Source organism: Macaca thibetana, chromosome 3 (genome assembly GCF_024542745.1).
Source record: "Macaca thibetana thibetana isolate TM-01 chromosome 3, ASM2454274v1, whole genome shotgun sequence".
NCBI lineage: Eukaryota > Metazoa > Chordata > Mammalia > Primates > Cercopithecidae > Macaca > Macaca thibetana.
The window spans coordinates 56,962,532-56,984,079 of NC_065580.1; the positions used below are offsets into that span (position 1 = coordinate 56,962,532).

Consider the following 21,548-nt stretch of genomic DNA (forward strand, 5'->3'; position numbering starts at 1 on the left):
TTTCTATCACATTTTGACTTTTCTTCTCTTAATGTCAATCTTTTCATATTTCCCATCTCTTAACAGGTTGCCATGGTTATTTCTGATAGATTTATCTTTTTTTTTTTTTTTTTTTTTTTTTTTTTTTTGAGATGGAGTCTCACCCATTCTGTTCCCCGGGCTGGAGTGCAGTGGTGCGATCTCTGCTCTGCAACCTTGGTCTCCTGGGTTCAAGCGATTCTCCTGCCTCAGCCTCCCAAGTAGCTGGGATTACAGGCACGCGTCACTGTGCCTGGCTAGTTTTTGTATTTTTAGTAAAAATGGGGTTTCACCTTGTTGGCCAGGATGGTCTGGAACTCCTCATCTTAAGCAGTCTGCCCATTTCGACCTTCCCAAGTGTGGGATTACAGGCGTAAGCTACTGCATGTGCCCTGCCCATTTACCTATTATACTTGATGCCAAAAATATGAGTGGATTATACACCACAGTTACAGTGTTAGGGTATTCTGAATTTGTGTACTTTTACCCATGAGTTTTGTACCTTCAATTTTTTTTTGTATGTTAGCACCCCTTTGTTTCAGATTGAAGAGCTTCTGAATATGTTGTCCTACTTCCTCCAGGTATAGTTGTTGAGAGGTTTATTGTCAGGCTAATCGGAGCTCTTTATATGATACTTGCTTCTTTTCACTTACTGCTTTGTAAAATCTTATCTTTGTCATTTTTCTCTGATAATTTGACATGCCTTGGGGTAGTCTTATTTTGGTGGAATATGTTTGGTGATCTCTGACCTTCCTGTGTCTGGACACGTATCTTTCTCCAGGTTTGGAAGGTTTTCTGGGATTATGTTTTATTTATTTTTTTTCAGAAAAAAATTTAACAAGTTTCTTTATAATTATAAAGTTGAACTGCTGAAACTCGTTCACTGAAACATTTTGACTTGCATTAATGCTTTACATCCCTGCATTTATATTAAAAATTCACACACAAATGAACATGGAAAAACTGCCATTACCTGATTTCGGTCACCTGTTTTTCCATTCACAATCACATACTTAGGCACCTTTTGACCCCATGGTGGGGAAAAAAATCTAACATTCAGAACTACCAGTAATGAGAAGAAGATAATTTTTTTCTTTTGGGAGAATGAAATGTTTGCCATCATACTGGATTCTTGAGCATATTCCCCACCAATATGGTTTGGCTCTGTATCCCCACACAAATCTCATCTTGAATTGTAATCCACACCTGTTGAGGGAGGGACCTGGTGGGAGGTGATTGGATCATGGCAGCAGTTTTCCCCCATGCTGTTCTTGTGATAGTGAGTGAGTTCTCATGAGATCTGCTGGTTTAAAAGTGTCTGGCAGTTCCCCCCTCACTCTGTCTCTCTTACCATCTTGTGAAGAAAGTGCTTGCTTCTCCAGCACTATCGTGCTGCCACGATAGTGGGTTTCCTGAGGCCTTTCAAGCCATGCAGAACTGTGAGTCAATTAAACTTTTTTTCTATCTCAGGTAGTTCTTTATAGCAGTGTGAAAAGGGATAATACATCCACGTATTAGTGGTGTGCTAGCTGGATGTCTTTTGGCATAATTGGTTTTTTTTTTCTTTCTTTTGAGATGGAGTTTTGCTCTTGTTGCCCACGCTGCAGTGCGGTGGCGTGATTGCAGCTCACTGTAACCTCCACCTTCCAGGTTCAAGCGATTCTCCTGCCTCAGCCTCCTGAGTAGCTGGGATTACAGGCACGTGCCACTACGCCTGGCTAATTTTTTGTATTTTTAGAGAAACGGGGTTTCACCATGTTCACCAGGCTGGTCTCGAACTCCTGACCTCAGATGATCTGCCCGCCTTGGCCTCCCAAAGTGCTGGGATTACAGGCGTGAGCCACCGCGCCTGTCCCTTTTGGCATAATTGTTACATGTTTTGCATGGATAGCACACAGGTAGGTGTCTTCAAAAAAGGCCAACCAGTTAAGCCTCACTTGCCTCCTGCAAAGCACCAATAACTGTGCTCTGGAAGCGCAGATCTGTTTTAAAGCCCTGAGCAATCTGTTGCACTAGTCGCCGGAAGGGAAGTTTGTGAATCAGTTGTTCGGTGGACTTCTGGTAACGTGTAATTTCACGTAATACCAGGCCTGTGATGATGATGTGTCTTTACCCTTCCAGTAGAGGGCACACTCTTGTGAGCGACCTCCTGGCTGCTTTACCACACTGGTCGATTTGCGGGCAGTCAGCTTTGTAGGAACTATGGTATAGAGGCCTCCTTACTTACCCACCTTCTCCTTAGGCTGGAGCTCAGTGAGCTAGAGGTGGTGCCGGCCTTAGAGAGAGAGAGTGGTGTGGCGGTGGCTGCAAACACAATTGAAAAGGATTATTTTTTAAAACAAGTTTACTGCCCCTTCTTTCTCCACTCTTTGAAACTACTCTTATGTTTGTTTTGAGGTTATTCGCTATATCTTGTTGTCATGCTTTGCTCCTTTTTATTCTTTTTTCTCTTCTGTGTATTTTCAAATAATTAGTCTTTAAGTTCACTGATTCTTTCTTCTGCTTTATTCTTTCTACTGTTGAGAGCCTGTAGTGCATTTTTCATTGCAGCAAATGCATTTCCCAGTTCCAGGATTTCTTTTTTTTTTCTTTATTTCAATATCTTTGTTAAATTTCTCTGGTAAATTCCTAAATTGCTTATCTATGTTATCTTGGAGTTGTCTGAGTTTCCTTGAAACTGCTATTTTGAAGTTTTGATCTGAGAGCTCACATGTCGCTGTTTTGTTAGGGTTGGTCACTGGCTCCTTGCTTTGGGGAGGTGATGGCTGCCTCTTTGCTGTTGTGTCTTGTGGTCTTATGTCTGTGGCTTTGCATTGAAGGATTATTTATGTATTCTGGTCTTCAGTGTCTGGCGTCTGGCTTGTTTTGGTCCTTACAGAGTTTATTTGCTTAGTGGTTTTGTGCGGTTGCCTGTCGAATCCCCTTAATTCCATATTGCTGCCTCCTTTTCAGCACTAGATGTCGCAGTAAGCCCAAGTTCGCCTATTTGGGGCAAATGTTCAGAGGACTGCCTATCCCCAATACGGGGTGGAGGCGCGGCTGGCGGGGGGCGGGAGTTGATCCTACAAAGGATACTCCCGCCGTGTGGGAGGGCTGGCTGCAGGTTCATGCCCAGAAGACCCATGGAGCTTGCCTCCTGTGGTGTGGTGCTGCTCAACAGCCACCCTGATTTGGCCTAATTTTTTGGCTGAGATAAACTGCAGAGTTTCCTGGACTGTCTCCAGCTGCCATCAGGGCTTTTTCTCCCTACAGGCACTTGCAATGCTTCTTGTGGATTAAGGCAGAAATGGTTTTCCTGCAGGAGAACCCAAGATGGTAAAGAAGCTGGCTGTCTGCCTCATTCTTACGTTTTCTAATGTAAAACTTTGAGTCTTGGGGGATTTTTCCATGGGGTGCCTTGCAGGTCTGGGGAGGGGAATCACAGAAGTTGGTTTCTCTTACCATCTATTTGGAGTTTTAAATTTCCCTGTGGCCCTGGGGATCATCTGCACCTCAGGTTTGAGTTCTGGGATATTGCTAGCGATAGTCTTGATCCTGGATATTTGCTTTTGGTTTTCTTTGGGGAAGAGTGAAGCCAGATGGCTTCTGCTCTGCCATTTTGATAGTGCCACTTATTTTTTTTTTTTTTAGCATATTGAAAATATTCTGCTGGCTTGTGGCTGTTGAGAAGTCAGTAGGCCTTTGCTGTTTTAAATGTGGTCTGCTTTTTCCTTTCACTTCTTTTACAGTCTTCTCTCTGTCTGCAGCTTCCATTGTGGTGTTTTTGTGTGTGGAATTCTTTTTATTCATTCCATGTAAGAGTTACTAGCTTTCTTTAATCTGATTTTCTGCCCTAATTTTGAGGTATGTATGGCTGCAGTTGGAAGGAGGTGGTAAACAGGGATTTCTTCAAGGTTTCTGGGGACCCTATAGCTGCAAGGTCAGAACAGAAGTGAAGGCAGTGTCCACTACTGACACCTCGGGAGCCCTCACGACTTTAATAATAATAGAGACTAGTGAATTTTATTGAAACCAGATGAGATTATTTTGTTGCTAATAACTGATGTTCCAAAGTGGTAGTTACAATAAGAATCAACTGGCATTTGTTGACTGTAAGATTCTTAGTGCAGTATTATTATTCATCTTTATTTCCTAAATCCATACATGCTTAATAGAAGTGTATTGGGTGAATGAGATACATATTACACTGAAGCGTATATGGCTTATACTGCTAAATCGTAAGTTCACCGTATTTCTGAAGATCCCATTTATGTTTTGTTTAAAATTATTTTAGGCTGGGCACAGTGGCTCACTGCTATAATCTCAGCACTTTGGGAGTCTGAGGTAGGTGGAGAGCTTGAGCACAGGAGTTTGAGACCAGCCTGGGCAACACAGTGAGACCCTGTCTCTACAAAAAATTAAAAAATTAGCTGGGTGTGATGGCGTGCACCTGTTGTCCCAGCTACTTGAGGGGCTTAGGTAGGAGGATTGCTTGAGCCTGGGAAGTCAAGGCTGCAGTGAGCTGTGGTCATGCCACTGCACTCCAGCCCGTGTGACAGAGGAAGACCTCCAGCCCGTGTGACAGAGGAAGACCCTGTCTCAAAAAAACAAACAAAATTATTTTAATGAGTTTCTTTTTATATCTTAACCTTTATGTGTGGGCTAAACACATACTTTATATGTGTTTAAAAGGTATGTGTTTAGCCCATGTTCATTTTTCCACATATATAATTTCCTTTTTGTTCTGGGTTGATAGTAACTTAGTCATGTATTCCTTCTTCTTTCTTCCATTCTTAGATTCCTTTGGCCGTTTGGGTTTAAACTATATTATAGGTCTGTTTGCATCTGTTCCCCCCACTCCCCTTTGTATTTACTTATTTATGCCTTAAAAAGTTGACCTCTTGTTTAGAGCAGCTTTAGGTTCATAGCAAAATTGAGCAGAAGGTACAGACTTCTCATATACCCTCTCCCCCAACACATGCATAGCCTTCCCCATTATTTTTTATTTATTTATTTATTTTTTTTGATATGGAGTCTTGCTCTGTCGCCCGGGCTGGAGTGCAGTGGCACAATCTTGGATCACTGCAAGCTCCGCCTCCCGGATTCATGCCATTCTCCTGCCTCAGCCTCCCAAGTAGCTGGGACTACAGGCACCCACCACCATGCCTGGCTAATTTTTTGTATTTTTAGTAGAGACCGGGTTTCACCGTGTTGGCCAGGGTGGTCTTGATCTCCTGACCTCGTGATCTGCCTGCCTCGGCCTTCCCCATTATTAACATCCCCTACCAGAGTGGTACATTTGTTACAACTGATGAACCTACATTAACACATCATTACCACCCAAAGTCTATCGTGTACATTAGGAGTCACTCTTGGTGGTATAAATTTTCATGGGTTTGGACAAACGTGTAATGACATGTATCCACCATAATAAAGTACGGAATATTTTAAATGTCCTAAAAATCCTCTGTGTTCTGCCTATATTCATCCCTCCTCCCCTCTATACCCTGGCAACCACTGATCTTTTTATTTAAAGTCTCCATAGTTTTGCCTTTTCCAGAATGTCATATGGTTAGAAGCATACATTATGTAGCCTTTTCACACCGCTTCTTTTACTTAGTATGTATTTACATTTCCTCCATGTCTTTGCATGGCTTGATAGCTCACTTCTTTTTAGTGCTGAAGAATATTCCATTGTCTGAATGTGCTACCTGAAGGACATTATGGTTGCTCCCAAGTTTTGCCAATTATGAGTAAACCTGCTGTAAATATTGTGGTACAGATTTTTGTGTAGACATAAGTTTTCAGCTCCTTTAGATAAATACCAAAGCCTGTGATTGCTGTAACATATGATAAGAATATATTTAGTTTTGTAATAAACTGCTAAACAGCCTTCCAGAGTGGCTGTACCATTTTACATTCCCACCAGTAGCAGATGAGAGTTCCTGTTGCTCTGTATTTTTGCCAGCATTTGGTGTTGTCAATGTTCTGGATTTTGGTCATTCTAATAGGTGTGTAGTGGTATCTCGTTGTTTTTATTTGTGTTTTCCTGATGACATGAGGTGTGGCACATCTTGTCATATGCTTATTTCCTATCTGTATATCTTCTTTGGCGAGGTGTCTGTTAAGGTCTTTGGTCTTTTTTTTTTTTTTTTTTTTTTTTTTTTTTTTGAGACAGGGTCTCACTGGTTCATCCAGGCTTGAGTGCAGTGGCACGATCTTGGCTCCCTGCAACCTCTGCCTCCTGGACTCAAGTGATCCTACCACCTCACCCTCTCACCTAAACCTCCCACCTCAGCCTCCCGAGTAGCTGGGGCTACAGGCACGCATCACCGCGCCCAGTTAATTTTTGTACTTTTAGTAGAGACGGGGTTTCATCATGTTGCCCAAGCTGGTCTTAAACTCCTGGGCTCTAGCAATCCGCCTGCCTCAGCCTTCCAAAGTGCTGGTATTACAGGCTTGAGCTACTGTGCCTGGCCTGGTCCATTTTTAATAGTTTGTTTTCTTATTATTGAGTTTTAAGAGTTATCTTTTTTTGGATAATAACCCTTTATCAGACTCATCTTTACCAAGTATTTTCTTATAGTCTGTGGCTTCTTTTTAGTCTCTTGACTGTGTCTTTTGCAGAACAGAAAATTTTAATTTTAATGAAATCCAGCTTATCAATTCTTTTTTTAATCTATTGTGCCTTTGGTGCTGAATCTAAAAACCCAGAATCCCTGGTCATCTAGATTTTCTTCTGTGTTATTTTCTAGCACATACCACCTCTCCCAGTTGTTCCAGTACTGTTTGTTGAAAAGACTTTTATCTTCATTATATCTCCATTATATAGCCTTTGCTCCTTTGTCAAAGATAAATTGCTTGTATTTAAGTGGATGTATTTCTGGACTTGCTGTTTTGTTCCATTGATCTGTTTGTGTATTCTTTCGCCCGTAAGACATTGTCATGATTCCTCTTTTTATTTTTAAATAAAATGTGTAACCCTTATATTTAGTTTGACTTTTCAAACAGATAGTTTCTTGCTTTTATGGTGGCAGAGTTCTTACTTTTATTCTGAGAATTATGATGATAAGGTCAGTTACGAATGTTTCCCAAGTCTGAGATTAGACTGTGAAGGATAAAACCATACAAATTCTTGGTCACAGAAAGAAATGAATAAAAACTGAATAAGAATTCTAGTCTTGTTAGGAGTAATGTATTGTAGTAAACAGTGATGCCAGGGCACTGTTTTCCATCATAATCACTTCTGTATGTAAAGATCTAGAAGTGGCTTTTTCTTTTTCATTTTTTTTGAAATGGAGTCTCACTCTGTTGCCCAGGCTGGAGTGCAGTGGCACCATCTTGGCTCACTGCAACCTCTGCCACCTGGGTTCCAGCGATTCTCCTGCCTCAGCCTCCCAAGTAGCTGGGATTAAAGGCACCCGCCACCATGCCCAGCTAATTTTTTATATTTTTAGTAGAGATGGGGTAATTAAATAATTAAATAATTAATTATAATAATTTAGTAGAGATGGGGTAATTAAATAATTTTAAATAATGGCTTTTAATAATTTGGGTTATCTTTCAGTTTCTTTTTGGAATGTATGTATATTTCTAAAGTTTAAAAATAATTGAGTCATAGTGTACAATAGTTTCCCTAGAAGCTACAATTTCGCTAGAAGCTAGTACAATTTCCCTAGAAGCTAGTTTGATTTCATTCTGAAAAATATTTATGTCTTGTGATTGTGGTAGGCTTATATTGTGAATGTATGCTATTGAAAGTTTACAGTTAGTTGTTGGCTAGGTGTGGTGTCTCACGCTTGTAATCCCAGCGTTTTGGGATGCCGAGGCATGCAGATCACTTGGGTTAGGAGTTCGAGACCAGCCTGGCCAAGATGGCGAAACCGCCTCTCCACTAAAAATACAAAAATTAGCCAAGCACGGTGGTGTGCGCCTGCAATCCCAGTTACTTGGTGCCTGAGGCAGGAGAATTGCTTGAACCTGGGAGGTGGAGGTTGCAGTAAGCTCAGATCGTGCCACTGCAGTCCAGCCTAGGCTGCAGAGCAAGACTTTGTCTCAAAAAAATAAAAAAAAAGTTCATAGTTATTTTAACCTGTATGATTACAAGTCAGGATTGTGAGTACCTTTAGGGGTGTTATGTAAAGACTGGAAGGGAACACAGAAGGATTCTGTGTTGCTGTTTCACAAGTATCTCCATTTTATTACATTAATATTATACTTTAATAAAGTTTAATAGTTATTAAAATACTACTTCTAAGTTGATAAGATTAACATAAATGATTAGAAAAAGAAATGTGGAGACATTTTAGGTGACTTTTTTCAGTTGTAATTTTAAGTGATATATAAATAGTTCATCTTGTTAAAAGTTTACTTAGGAAATATTATCTAATATAATGTGTCTAAGCTCCAGATACTTGGAGTAACTTTTTTTTCCCCCCCGATGTAGAGTCTCACTCTGCCACCCAGGCTGGAGTGCAGTGGCGCGATCTTGGCTCACTGCAACCTCCGCCTCCCTGCTTCAAGCGATTCTCCTGCTTCAGGCTCCTAAGTAGCTGGAATTATAGGCATGCACCACCACGCATGGCTAATTTTTATATTTTTAGTAGAGACGGGGTTTTGTCACGTTGGGCAGTCTTGTCTTGAACTCCTGACCTCGGGTGATCCGCCCACCTTGGCTTCCCAAAGTGCTGGGATTATAGACGTGAGCCACTGTACCTGACCTGGAGTAACATTTTATAGCTAGACAGCAGCCTATGACAGGATTTCAAGGACTTTAACATCAGAAAGTAAGAGTAACAAACCAATCAGAAGTGTGGAAACACTTTAATCTATTCCAGAAGTTAAGTTATATGTGGACAGATAGGGAGTTTATCTAGTTTATTCACCCCTGTATCCCTAACCTTTTTCTTATACTCAGACTACGTATTTGTCGAGTCAGTGAATTCCTGTTTGCTGTACTCTCATATGCTTGGAGTGTTATCAATTAAAAAAAAAAAAGTTGTCAGTTTTATAGGTGAAAATAATGTCTTAATTTGTATATTAATGAGTGAAGTTTAAAAATGTTTATTAATCACATGGATTTAATTTTTTGAAAATTTATTTAAGTAGTGTAGACCTGTGCTATTCAGTGTGGTAGCCACTAGTTTTATGTGACTCTTCAGCACTTAAAGTGGAACTAGTTTCAAATTGAGATGTGTCATAAATGTAAAATATACGTTAGATTTTGAAATCTTAAGAAAAAATGTAAAATATCTCATAATTTAAAAATATCAGTTCGGTGTTGAAATTATAATGTTTTGGACCTGTTGGGTTAAGCAAAATACATTATTAAAATTAATAAAATTGTTTTTCGATTCAGATTTAGATTACTGTCTAGATCAGGACAGTGCTTATATAGACAGTAATGTAATCATTACATGATTAGGACTTGGGTTATGGTAGTATTTATAGAAAGGAAAGTAAGGAGTGATTTTTTTTTTTTTTTTTTTGAGACGGAGTCTCGCTCTGTCGCCCGGGCTGGAGTTCAGTGGCTGGATCTCAGCTCACTGCAAGCTCCGCCTCCCGGGTTTACGCTATTCTCCTGCCTCAGCCTCCTAAGTAACTGGGACTACAGGCGCCCGCCACCTCGCCCGGCTAGTTTTTTGTATTTTTTAGTAGAGACGGGGTTTCACTGGGTTAGCCAGGATGGTCTCGATCTCCTGACCTCGTGATCCGCCCGTCTCGGCCTCCCAAAGTGCTGGGATTACAGGCTTGAGCCACCGCGCCTGGCCGTAAGGAGTGATTTTTAAGGGATTATGCAGTATGTATATATACTCTATAATCTCTACTATGTTCTGGGATATTTCACATCTTGTGTACTTCCATCATGGTTTTGTAATCAATAATAAGATTTTTGAGGGCAAAGCTTTATATCCTTCTCTATATTTTGCCTTTTGCTGGGTGCAAAGGAAGTCATTTGAACAAAGAAGAATTTAATAGGATATCAAATATTTTGTTTGAAGTTTTAGAGTGCAAATGAATGATCCCTAGAGTTATTATGCCCTTTATTTAAATATCACAGTATCACCACATAGTCAGATTGAGTCATACTGTTTTTAAAAGGAGCCAAGGATAAGGGAACCAACATCTAGTCTTATATGTGCTCGGCTCTACATAGTCATTTTACATCTTTTTTCATTTAATCCTTATATTAACCATATGAGGAAGGTATCAGCTACCATTTTACAGATTAGGAAACTGAGATCAAGTAATTTTTCTCTTATGTTGCTAATCCATAGATGCTCAATTTCAACACTAGCACTTTTCCACTGTAGCTTTTGCTTCAGCTAAAGTTAGTTAAGTGATATGAAATAAATTTAATATTTTGGTTGACATGAAGTAGGTGAAGAATACTTAGAATAAAATGTATAATGATAAATTTTGACAATATGTGTTTCATATTCAGTAAAAAAAGGAAATTTAGAAATATTCCCCAAAACCTGAGAGGAAAAAGAAAACACATATTTGTTCCTCATTCTGATTTTCTTTGTGTATTGTAATTCCAGAAATTTACCTATAGTTTGTGCAGATAAATAAAATTGTAATTTTTTCATTTTAAATATTTCTTCCGTTTTGTCTTCCAGATAAAATCAAGGACAAAATTAAAGAGAGAGACAAAGAAAAAGAGAGAGAGAAAAAGAAACATAAAGTAATGAATGAGATCAAGAAAGAGAATGGAGAAGTAAAGATTTTGCTGAAAAGTAAGTTTTATTCAATGATTTTAGTTCTACTTTATTTTGCTGTTCAGTATCTCTGTTGGCTAAGTGAACAAAATAAGAAATGTTACTTGGTGCTGAATTTTGTGGAGAATAAACAATGATGAGGAAATGAAAAGTAAATGTAACAATAGAGAGTTCTAATCTGTATGGTAACATGTCTTATAGTATATTTATTTAGTGAGCCATTAAAAAGTTGTAAAGGTTAAGCTTCATTAAACTTAATTTCTTAAATTATTTTAAAATAAGTTAATCCTATGTTTGCATTACTAGTCTTACTTATATTTAGATAATCTAAAAGGAAGAAATCAACAAAAATTGCTGAAGCAAGTTTTAGTATGATAGGGATGGTGAAGGAAGTGATCTTAAAAATCATTGACTGTAATCACCATACCATAGTCTAGGATTTAGAGGGAACATTTTACTCTGAGCTAAATCAGAAGCAGTATGTTTCTTATATGTTTAAGAATATCCTTGTTTTATTCTTTTTTTTCTCTGTTATAGTTGCATTCATTTGCTATTTATATATGAGGGTAGGGTGGAGAGAAGAATTTGGGGGGTAGGTGGTTGGGTAATAAGTATACTACAATTCCTGTCAATAAGGCTGAACTTGTAAAGAGAGAATTTATGGTAGAATAGACGTAAGGGTAGTCTTAAATTCACTCAGATGTCAAGGTAAGAATCAGTGGCATTTGGTTGCTAGACAACTAGCGAATTCACTATCTAGCAAATTCACTAGTGCTATCATGTTGGTAGTTGATGATCAGAACATGTTGACCTTAATTAACTTCATATTTAATTTAATTGTTCATAAGGCTTTATATTTGCTTAGAGGGGAAAAGACCACAGCACTGCATATGTAGCAAAACAACTGGTAGTTTATATTATTTAAGATAAAGAGTATTAGATTCTGTATTTTCATTGCATTCTTTGTCATGTTTTCAGATATTCGTTGTCTATTATCAACATATCAGAACTTTGTTTTCTATGATATTCTTTCAACCTTGAAGAAATATGTCAGAGCTTAAGTTGATGGCTACTTAGTTAATGCTCATGGTCCTTTGTTCTGTTTCTTTTGCCAGTGTATTCTATCTGTTTTGTCTAATTAGATTGTAAGCCTTTGAGGCAGGAATGGAGTATAACCACACTAGTTCTGTATAGCAGCCAGTGATGAATGCTTGAAAAGTCTACTTAAGGCTGGGTGCTCATGCCTGTAATCCCAGCACTTTGGGAGGCCAAGGTGGGTGGATCACTTGAGGTCAGGAGTTCCAGACCAGCCTGGCTGACATGGTGAAATCCCGTCTCTACTAAAAATAAAAAATTAGTGGGGCATGGTGGTGGGCATCTGTAATCCCAGCTACTTGGGAGGCTGAGGCATGAGAATCACTTGAACCCGGGAGACAGAGGTTGCAGTGAGCTTAGATCACACCACTGTACTCCAGCCTGGGTGATAGAGTGAGATACAGTCTCAAAAAAAAAAAAAAAAAAAAAAAAAAACGAAAAGGAAAAGTCAAGTTTACTTAACTTCACCCTTGATTTAGTCCAATAGCTATTTTTTCTGATTTAATCAGATAGTAGTTTTCTTATTCATTTGAAAATATCATGCTGTAAATTCTGTTACTTGAGAAGGAATCTGTTTTAGAAATACTTTATAAAAGCCTCATATGTTCTTGATTGAATACTGGATTCCTAACATAATGTGAATTATGTGAATCTAGAGATTACACATGGAAATAAAATTTAAAACAGCCTAAAAATTGAGATTTTTTGAAAAAAAGAAATATACAATATTAACTTTGAAGTAGACAAAAATTTAGGTGGTATTTTGAACCAAGTTAAACTGAAACTGGTGATGAATAATGTAGAAGAATGAGATAGATGTGGAAATTAATTTGTGACTTCTGGGATGTCCATGGAAAAATTTAGGGAAAATGTATTCACAATGGAGGTAAGTAGTAATTTAATTACTGCCTTACAGTGTTACCAAGATTAAATGAGGGAAAGTATGAGGAAATGCCAAGTATAGTATCTGTCTCACAGATACTACTGAGTAGTAAATAGTTATGAAATCTTTCTTGTGAGTATGTGTGAGAGATTAACCTTGTGATTGAAAAGCAACAAAACCGGCTGGGCGCAGTATCTCAAGCCTGTAATCCCAGCATTTTGGGATGCCGAGGCGGGTGGATCACCTGAGGTCAAGAGTTCAAGACCAGCCTGGCCAACTTGGCGAAACCCCATCTCTACTAAAAAAAATACAAAAAATTACGGTGGGTGCCTGTAATCCCAGCAACTAGGGAGGCTGAGGCATGAAAATTGCTTGAACCCAGGAGGCAGAGGTTGCGGTGAGCCGAGATGGTGCCACTGCACTCCAACCTGGGCAACAGAGAGAGACTCCGTCTCAAAAAAAACAAACAAAAAAAACAAAACCAAACTCTCTCCTCTCCTCAGTGTGTAGTATATAGATAATTAAGTGAATAAACACATAATTCTTTGGGAAAACAGTGCTTGTCCCATTGAAAGCACTGAGTGTTATCTGTTGTTACTATCTACAAGAAAGAATTTGCTTAGTGTGTGGGGCCATTTCCCAAGTGAGCCTGTGGCGGTGGTGGGGAAAGGCATCTTTTGTTGGTGGTGACTTGGAACAACAAATCATTTAGTTTGCTGAGGGAAAATATACTTTCATCTACTACTGTGTGCCACTTTTTTCCTTGTGGCCTCCAACTTTTATTCTATCCTTGTAATTTTTTTCTTCTGTTAATGATAATGTTGCAAGCTGTGGTATACACAGGTATTGATGGATGATGGCATTTGAAAATCTAAAATAGATGCTAAGTATATCACACCAGTTCATTTCCTCCAGGTTTTTCTTAAAAATTGTGTCAGGTAGGCTGGGCGCGGTGGTTCACGCCTGTAATCCCAGCACTTTGGGAGGCCAAGGCAGGTGGACCACTTGAGGCTAGGAGTTTGAGACCACCTTGGCCAACCTGGTAAAATGCCATCTCTACTAAAAATACAAAAATTAGCCGGGTGTGGTGGTGCTTGTCTGTAATCCTAGCTATTCTCGAGGCTGAAGCAGGAGAATTGCTTGAACCCAGGAGGCAGAGGCTGCAGCCGAGATTGTGCCACTGTACTCCAGCCTGCCTGACAGAGTGAGACTCGTTCTCAAAAAAAAAAAAAAAAAAGTGTCTTTTTTTTTGTGCAGTGGTGTGGTCTCAGCTCACTGCAACCTCTGCTTCCTGGGTTCAAGCAATTTTCTTGTCTCAGCCTCCGGAGTAGCTGGGATTACAGCCGCACGCCGCCACACCCAGGGCTGATTTTTTGTATTTTAGTAGAGACAGGGTTTCACCATGTTGCCCAGGCTGGTCACAAACTCCTGAGGTCAGGCAACCCGCCTGCCTCGGCCTCCCAAAGTGTTGGGATTACAGTTGTGAGCCACCACGCCTGTCCTGTCAAGTTTTTTTTACTAGAAATATATATAAAATTATATGCATGATAAAAAGTTTTTTATTAATGCAAAAACCTTATAAAGGTTTATTTGCTAAGAAAGTTGGATTATTTGCTCTTTTCAAAATAGTTTAAAGGAACAAATAAGTTTGAAACAAAGCTTATTTAGTGGGTCTCATGTTATACTAAAATTCACCAACTGCTTTTTCTGATTGTATCCAGTGTGTCCCAGGCATTTTTATGTTGTTTATTAATGATAAAGTGTGAGAACATGTGCTATGATTATAGTATTTTTTAGAGTAAATGTTTTTTATTATAGCATTTTAAATAAGTTTGCTTGTGAGCAGTTAGAATGGGGGTTAAAAGAAGCCGGTGTCCAAGGTGATTGGTAGTGTACTAAAGGTCACAGGAAGGTAACTCATGGCTGGAAGAGTGACAACCATTGCAGTGCATAAAAAGCAGATTCATTCTCCAGAGGCCAAAAGTTGAAAATAACTAAGCCAGTTAGTACTTTTTTCCTATATATAATAATGGGGCGGGGGAGAGAGAAAGATAGATATAAATTTTATAAATTTTTCTGAATTACTTTTGTTTTTCACTTTATTAATACAAAAAGTATACGAAAGTTAGTGATAGAATTAAGCCAATGAATTTGTGATTTTAAAAGTTTTTTCTTAATTTTTCTTTTCATAATTAGCCATTAACAACACGTGCTGTCTTTGTTTCTGTGTGCTCTTCTTTCTGCCTCTGTGATTGTCTCTCTCTGGCTGTAGGTATATCTGCATCTCTGTTTCTGATTCCCTCACTCCCAGTCTGGCACTTTCTCTCTGACTCTGACTCTATACATGTGTGTATCTGTGTGCTTTGTGTGTGTGGTCTGCTATGTGCATTTTTCTGTGGCTTTTGGGAGGGTCTCCCATCGACATTTTTCTTTTCTTTTTTTTTTGAGATGGAGTTTCACTGTGATACCCAGACTGGAGTGCGGTGGCACAGTCTGGGCTCCCTGCAACATCTGCTTCCCGGTTCAAGCGCTTTTCCTGCCTCAGCCTACTGAGTAGCTGGGACTACAGGCACGTGCCACCACACCTGGCTAATTTTTGTATTTGTAGTAGAGATGGGGTTTCACCATGTTGGCCAGGCTGGTCTCGAACTCCTGACCTCAAACAATCCACTTGCCTCAGCCTCCCAAAGTGCTGGGATTACAAGCATGAGCCACTGCGCCTGGCCACCATTTTACTTCTAATCTTACACTTTTTGAAGGGCCAGATTAGTTGGATAGCAATTCTGTTCTTTCTGTTATAGGTACCTGTCAGGATCCTTTATTGGGTTCTGTTAAAGGATTATAGATTTAGACTGGGCGTGGTGGCTCACGCCTGTAATCCCAACACATTGGGAGGCCGAGGCGGGTGGATCATGAGGTCAGGAGATCGAGACCATCATGGCTAACAAGGTGAAACCCTGTCTCTACTAAAAATACAAAAACTTAGCTGGGCGTGGTGGCGGGTGCCTGTAGTCCCAGCTACTCAGGAGGCTGAGGCAGGAGAATGGCGTGAACCCAGGAGGCAGAGCTTGCAGTGAGCCAAGATCGCGCCACTGCACTCCAACCTGGGTGACAGAGCAAGACTCCGTCTCAAAAAAAAAAAAAAAAAAAAATTTAACATGGACTTTAAATACTATTTCGTGTAGGAGAAGCAAACTGGTATTTAAAATGGCCTTTTTCCTTATTTTAAAATTTTCCGCGTACATATCTACTGCATTTCATATGTAGAGATAGGAAATGAGTGAGAGATTATATAAAACTCTTAAATCTATCTAGTGAATGCTAATACCCCAGTTTGGTTTCATGTAAAGAATGCATTTTGCCTGTGTCCACTGGGGGTTCCCAAGGCTACTCCTAGGGCCTGTGATTTGCTGAAAGGACTCAGTGGACTCAGCATATAGTTGTACTTATGGCTATGATTTATTATAGTGAAAGAGGGCAGGCATGGTAGCTCACACCTCTTATCCCAGCATTTTGGGGAGCTAGGGCAGGAGGATTGCTTGAGCCCAGGAGTACGAGACCAGCCTGGGCAACGTAGCAAGAACCCATCTTAAAATATCTGTCTGTCTGTCTGTCTGTCTGTATGTATGTATGTATACACACACACAGAGGCACACACACATACATGGCGAGAACCCATCTTTAAAAAAATATACACACACAGGGACACACAGGGAAAGGATACAAAGTAAAATCAACAAAGAAAAATAGCACATGTTGCAGTGTCTGGAAGAAATTAGGCACAAGTTTCTTAAGAGCCCTTTCCCAATGTTGTCACACATGATGTGCTTAATTCTTGCAGTGGTGAATTGTGACAACATATGTGAAATGTTGTCTGCCAGAGAAGCTCATTAAAAACTTAGTGCCCAGGGTTTTCTTTGTACATTGGTCATATAGGCACCATCTGCCTTCCACAAACTAAAATTCCAGACTCCCAGAAGGAAAACAAGGGTTCAGCAAGTCTATATTGTTTAGGCCAGGCGTGGTGGCTCACGCCTGTCATCCCAGCATTTTGGGAGGCCAAGGCAGGCAGATCACTTGAAGTTAGGAGTTTGAGACCAGCCTGGCCAACATGGTGAAACCTCATCTCTACTAAAAATACAGAATTAGCCGGGCGTGGTGTTGCATGCCTGTAATTCCAGCTGTTTGCTTGGCTGAGGCAGGAGAATCGCTTGAACCCGGGAGGCGGCAGAAGTTGCAGTGAGCCGAGATTGCACCACTGCACTGCAGGCTGGGCGACAGAGTGAGACCCTGTCTCAAACAACAACAACGACGCAACAAAACAACAACAACAACAAAACTATATTGTTTGCACAGTTTTGGCACAGTGAAGACTCTTACAGAATGGTGGGAACCCTCCAAAAATAAAAATTCCTAGATGCCAGCCCAGAGTCAACCTTGCAAACAGGACTCTCTAAGAATAACAGTCTCAGGTATATTATCTCTTCTGCATACAGTGCTCATTTCAGTCTTTAATTACAGAATAGTTTTCCGTGGGAATTTTTTTTTTTTGAGACACGGTCTTACTCTGTTGCCAGTCTGGAGTACAGTGGTGTGATCACAGGTGACTGCAGCCTTTACCTCCCCAGGCTCAGGTGATCCTCCTGCCTCAGCCTCCTGAGCAGCTGGGAATACAGGTGTTTGCCACCATGCTCAGCTAATTTTTGTATTTTTTGTAGAGACAGGATCTTGCTATGTTCCCAGGCTGCTCTGCCATGAGAATTTAACTCCTTGATGCTCGGTCTAAGAACCTCTTGACCGGGTGCAGTGGCTCATGCCTGTAATCCCAGCACTTTGGGAGGCCGAGGCGGGTGGATCACCTGAGGTCAGGGGTTTGAGACCAGCCTGGGCAACATAGTAAGACACTGTCTCTATTAAAAAAATAAATAAATAAGTTTTTTTTTTTTTTGAGACGGAGTCTCGCTCTGTCGCCCAGGCTGGAGTGCAGTGGCCGGATCTCAGCTCACTGCAAGCTCCGCCTCCTGGGTTTACGCCATTCTCCTGCCTCAGCCTCCTGAGTAGCTGGGACTGCAGGCGCCCACCACCTCGCCCGGCTAGTTTTTTGTATTTTTAGTAGTGACGGGGTTTCACCGTGTTAGCCAGGATGGTCTCGATCTCCTGACCTCGTGATCCACCCGTCTCGGCCTCCCAAAGTGCTGGGATTACAGGCTTGAGCCACCGCGCCTGGCATAAGTTTTTTTTTTTTTTTAAAAGGAATCTCTTAACTGATTTCTTATTGGTTTGCATTTTTCAGTTCCTATTATAATACTTTTTGGTTTATCCTCATGCCTATGAAATAGACTAAGTATTGTCTCTGTTTTATTTCAAAGTAATGTGTTCTACTCACTATATTTTCTGATTTAACCTTTTTTGGTGTTAGGCATAAGTGTAGGATATTAAATATACTTTTGCTCAAATGAAGTTTTGTTCATTTTGGCAACAATTGCATAATTTATGCAGTTCTACATATATTTTCAGTTGTATTTAGGAATGTCATTAATCACACCTATGCCCTTTAAGCTTTCTTAAATTCTATTTTTTATTGTACTACTACCTTTTTTCCCTGATTTTTTGTTTTGATTGTTTCATCTTTCATTTTGCTTAGTCTCCTGTTTCATTTATTTTTATTTCATTTATTTGTAGAGATGAGGTCTCACTATGTTCCCCAAGCTGATCTCGAACTCCTGGCCTCAGGTGGTCCTCCTGCCTTGGCCTCCCAAAGTGTTGGGATTACAGGCATCAGCCACCATGTCTGGACTGTTTTACCTTTTACATTTATTTTTATTTTTATTTTTTTCTGTTGCCTCAGCTGGGGTGCAGTGGCATGATCATGGCTCACAGCATCCTCAACTTCCTGTGCTCAAGCCATCCTCCTGCCTTAGCCTCCTGAGTAGCTGGGACTACAGGCATGTACTAACATGTCCAGCAAATTAAAAAAAAAAAAAAAAAAAAAGATTTTGTAGAGACAGGATCTCACCATGTTGCCCACACTGGTCTGGAACTGCTACGTGCAAGTGATCCTCCTGCCTTGCCCTCCCAGAGTGCTGGGATTATAGGTGTGAGCCACCATGCCCGGCCTGCTGTTTGACTTTTTAAAAAAAAATTAGTATTGTTCTTAAGATACTAATTAACCTAAATATGATATTTTGATAGTTCATACCTAGGCAGCACGTCTGAATTTGATAACATTATTCAAGTGTATGTCTTAGCTGCTTACAGATAGACTCTCTTTTTTTTATTTTTATTTTTGGGAGATGTCCCGCTCTTGTCACCCAGGCTGGAGTGCAGTGGTGCTATTTTGGCTGGGATTACAGGTGCCTGCCACCACGCCTGGCTAATTTTTCGTATTTTTAGTAGAGACGAGTTTTCACCATGTTGGCCAGGCTGGTCTCGAACTCCTGACCCCAGGTGATCCTCCCGCCTTGGTCTCCCAAAGTGCTGGGATTACAGGTGTGAGATACTGCACCTGGCCACAGATAGACTCTTTAGAGAATTAACACTTTTTCTTTTATGACTTTATATACCTATGTAATGAATAATGTTGACAGATTTCTGTTTTTGCTTCTCATACTAGTTCTTCATTGGATACTTAATTATCACTTCTATGAATTTTTACAGATAATTTCTTAATATCAGACTTCACTTTTATGGATTGCTATCAACTTGAAATAGTTTTTGTTGTTTTTAGGGCTAGAATTTAGTGGTATTCATATGTGCAAAAACGTGACTGAGGCTCGGCACGGTGGTTCATGTCTATAATCCCAGAGATATCATTTCACTCTAAATTAATATAAAGGTTATTTGTTTCATTTATACGGTGTTGATGGACATACGGTATACAGGTATCCCATGAGAGAAGCATGTAACTTTTATAATATGAGTTAGGAGTGAAGTGATTTCAGTTCTAACTTGAGAAATGAGGGAAAGCAACATGAAGGAAAGGACATAAGAGTTGTCTTTAATGCAGTGGTCCCCAACCTTATTGGTACCAGGGACTGATTTCGTGGAAGACAGTTTTTTCATGGACAGATGGGATGGTTTTGGGATGATTCAAGGACATTACATTTATTGTGCACTTTATTTCTATTACTATTACATTATAATAGGTAATGAAATAATTGTGTAACTCACTATAATGTAGAATCAGTGGGAGCCATGAGCTTGTTAATCTGTATTTGCAGCAGCACCCAGCACTAGTATCATCTCAGATCTTCAGGCATTAGAGTCTCATAAGGAGCAGGCAACCTAGATCCCTCACATGCTTAGTTCACAGTAGGGTCCACCTTCCTATGAGAATCTAATGTTGACAGGAAGTGGAGCTCAGGCAGTAATGTGAGCAATGGGGAATGGCTATAAATACAGATGAAGCTTCGCTGGCTCGCCCACTGCTCACCTCCTGCTGTGCGGCCTAGTTGTGACAGACTATGGACCAGTACCGGTCTGTTGCCCTGAGATTGGGGACCCCTGCATTAAAGGATAGTGTATTAGTCCATTTTCGCACTTCTATAAAGAAATACATGAGACTAGGTAATTTATAAAGAAAAGAAGTTTAATTGGCCTATGGTTCTGCAGGCCGTACAGGAAGCATGAAGCTGGCATCTGCTAAGAAACTTTCAGTTATGGTGGAAGGTGAAGGGAAAGCAGGCACACCATACATGGCCAAAGCAGGAGAGAAGTGGTTCTGGGGGACGTGCTGCACACTTGTAAACAACCAGATGTCACTCACTATGGTGATGCAGCACCAAAGGGGAAATCCACCCCCATGATTCAGTTGCCTCCTACCAGGCCCCACCTTCAATTGTAATTGGGGCTTACAGTTCCACATGAGATTTGGGAGGGGACACAGATCCAAACCATATCATTTCATCCCTGGCCCCTCCCAAATCTCATGTCCTTCTCACATGGCAAAATTGAGTCATGCCTTCCCAACAGTTCCCCCAAATCTTAACTAATGCCAGCATTAACCCAAAAGTTCAAAGTCCAAAGTCTCGTTTGAGACAAGGCCAAATATCTTCCACCTTTGAGCCTATAAAATAAAAAACAAGTTAGTTACTTCCAAGATGGTGGGGCAGGGGGAGGGCACGGTGTAGGCATGGAGTAAATACTCCCGTTCCAAAAGGGAGAAATTGGCCAAAAGAAAGGAGCTACAGACCTCATGCAAGTCTGAAACCCAGCAGGGCAGTCATTAAATCTTAAAGCTCCAAAATAATCCCCTTTGACTCCATGCCCCACATCCAGGACACTCTCATGCAAGAGGCGGGCTCCCAGAGCCTTGGGTAGCCCCACCCCTGTGGCTGTGCAGGGTTCAGCCCCTGTAGCTGCTCTCAAGGGCTGGTATTGACTGTGTGAGGCTTTTTCAAGTACATAGTGCAAGCTTTTGGTGGATCTACCATTCTGGGGTCTGGAGGACAGTGGCCCTCTTCTCATAGCCCCACTCTGCAGTCCCTTGGTGGAGACTCAGTGTGGGGACTCCAGCCCCACATTTCCCCACATTACTGTTTCCAAACCATAAAGATTTGGAAAATTTGCAGTCTGGCCAGAACTGTGGTAGAAAAGAAAAGCCCATTGTCAGGTAAGAGTTCAAGCAGGCTGCAAAAATCTGCATAAATAAAACAAAAGAGCCAACTGCTAATAGGCTAGACAATGGGGGAAAGTCCTAGAAGGCATTTCAGAGAACCTTGTGTCAGCTTCTCCCATCACAGGCCTGGACGCCTAAAAGGACTGAATGGTTTCCTGGGCCAGGCCCAGGGCCCTGCTGCTCTGCACAGACTCAGGATATACTGCTCCCTGCTCCCCAGCCACCCCAGCTCCAG

At 40.6% G+C, this 21,548-nt stretch overlaps 1 protein-coding gene across 1 annotated transcript in view; it reads left to right on the forward strand.

The window, feature by feature from the left end:
* RSBN1L (round spermatid basic protein 1 like) overlaps window positions 1-21,548 on the forward strand; it is a 98,808-nt gene that overhangs the window by 41,490 nt on the left and 35,770 nt on the right. The window contains exon 2 of the mRNA XM_050782747.1: window positions 10,620-10,736. Coding sequence (XP_050638704.1) covers window positions 10,620-10,736 — 117 coding nt within the window. The remainder of the gene's footprint in view (window positions 1-10,619; window positions 10,737-21,548) is intronic.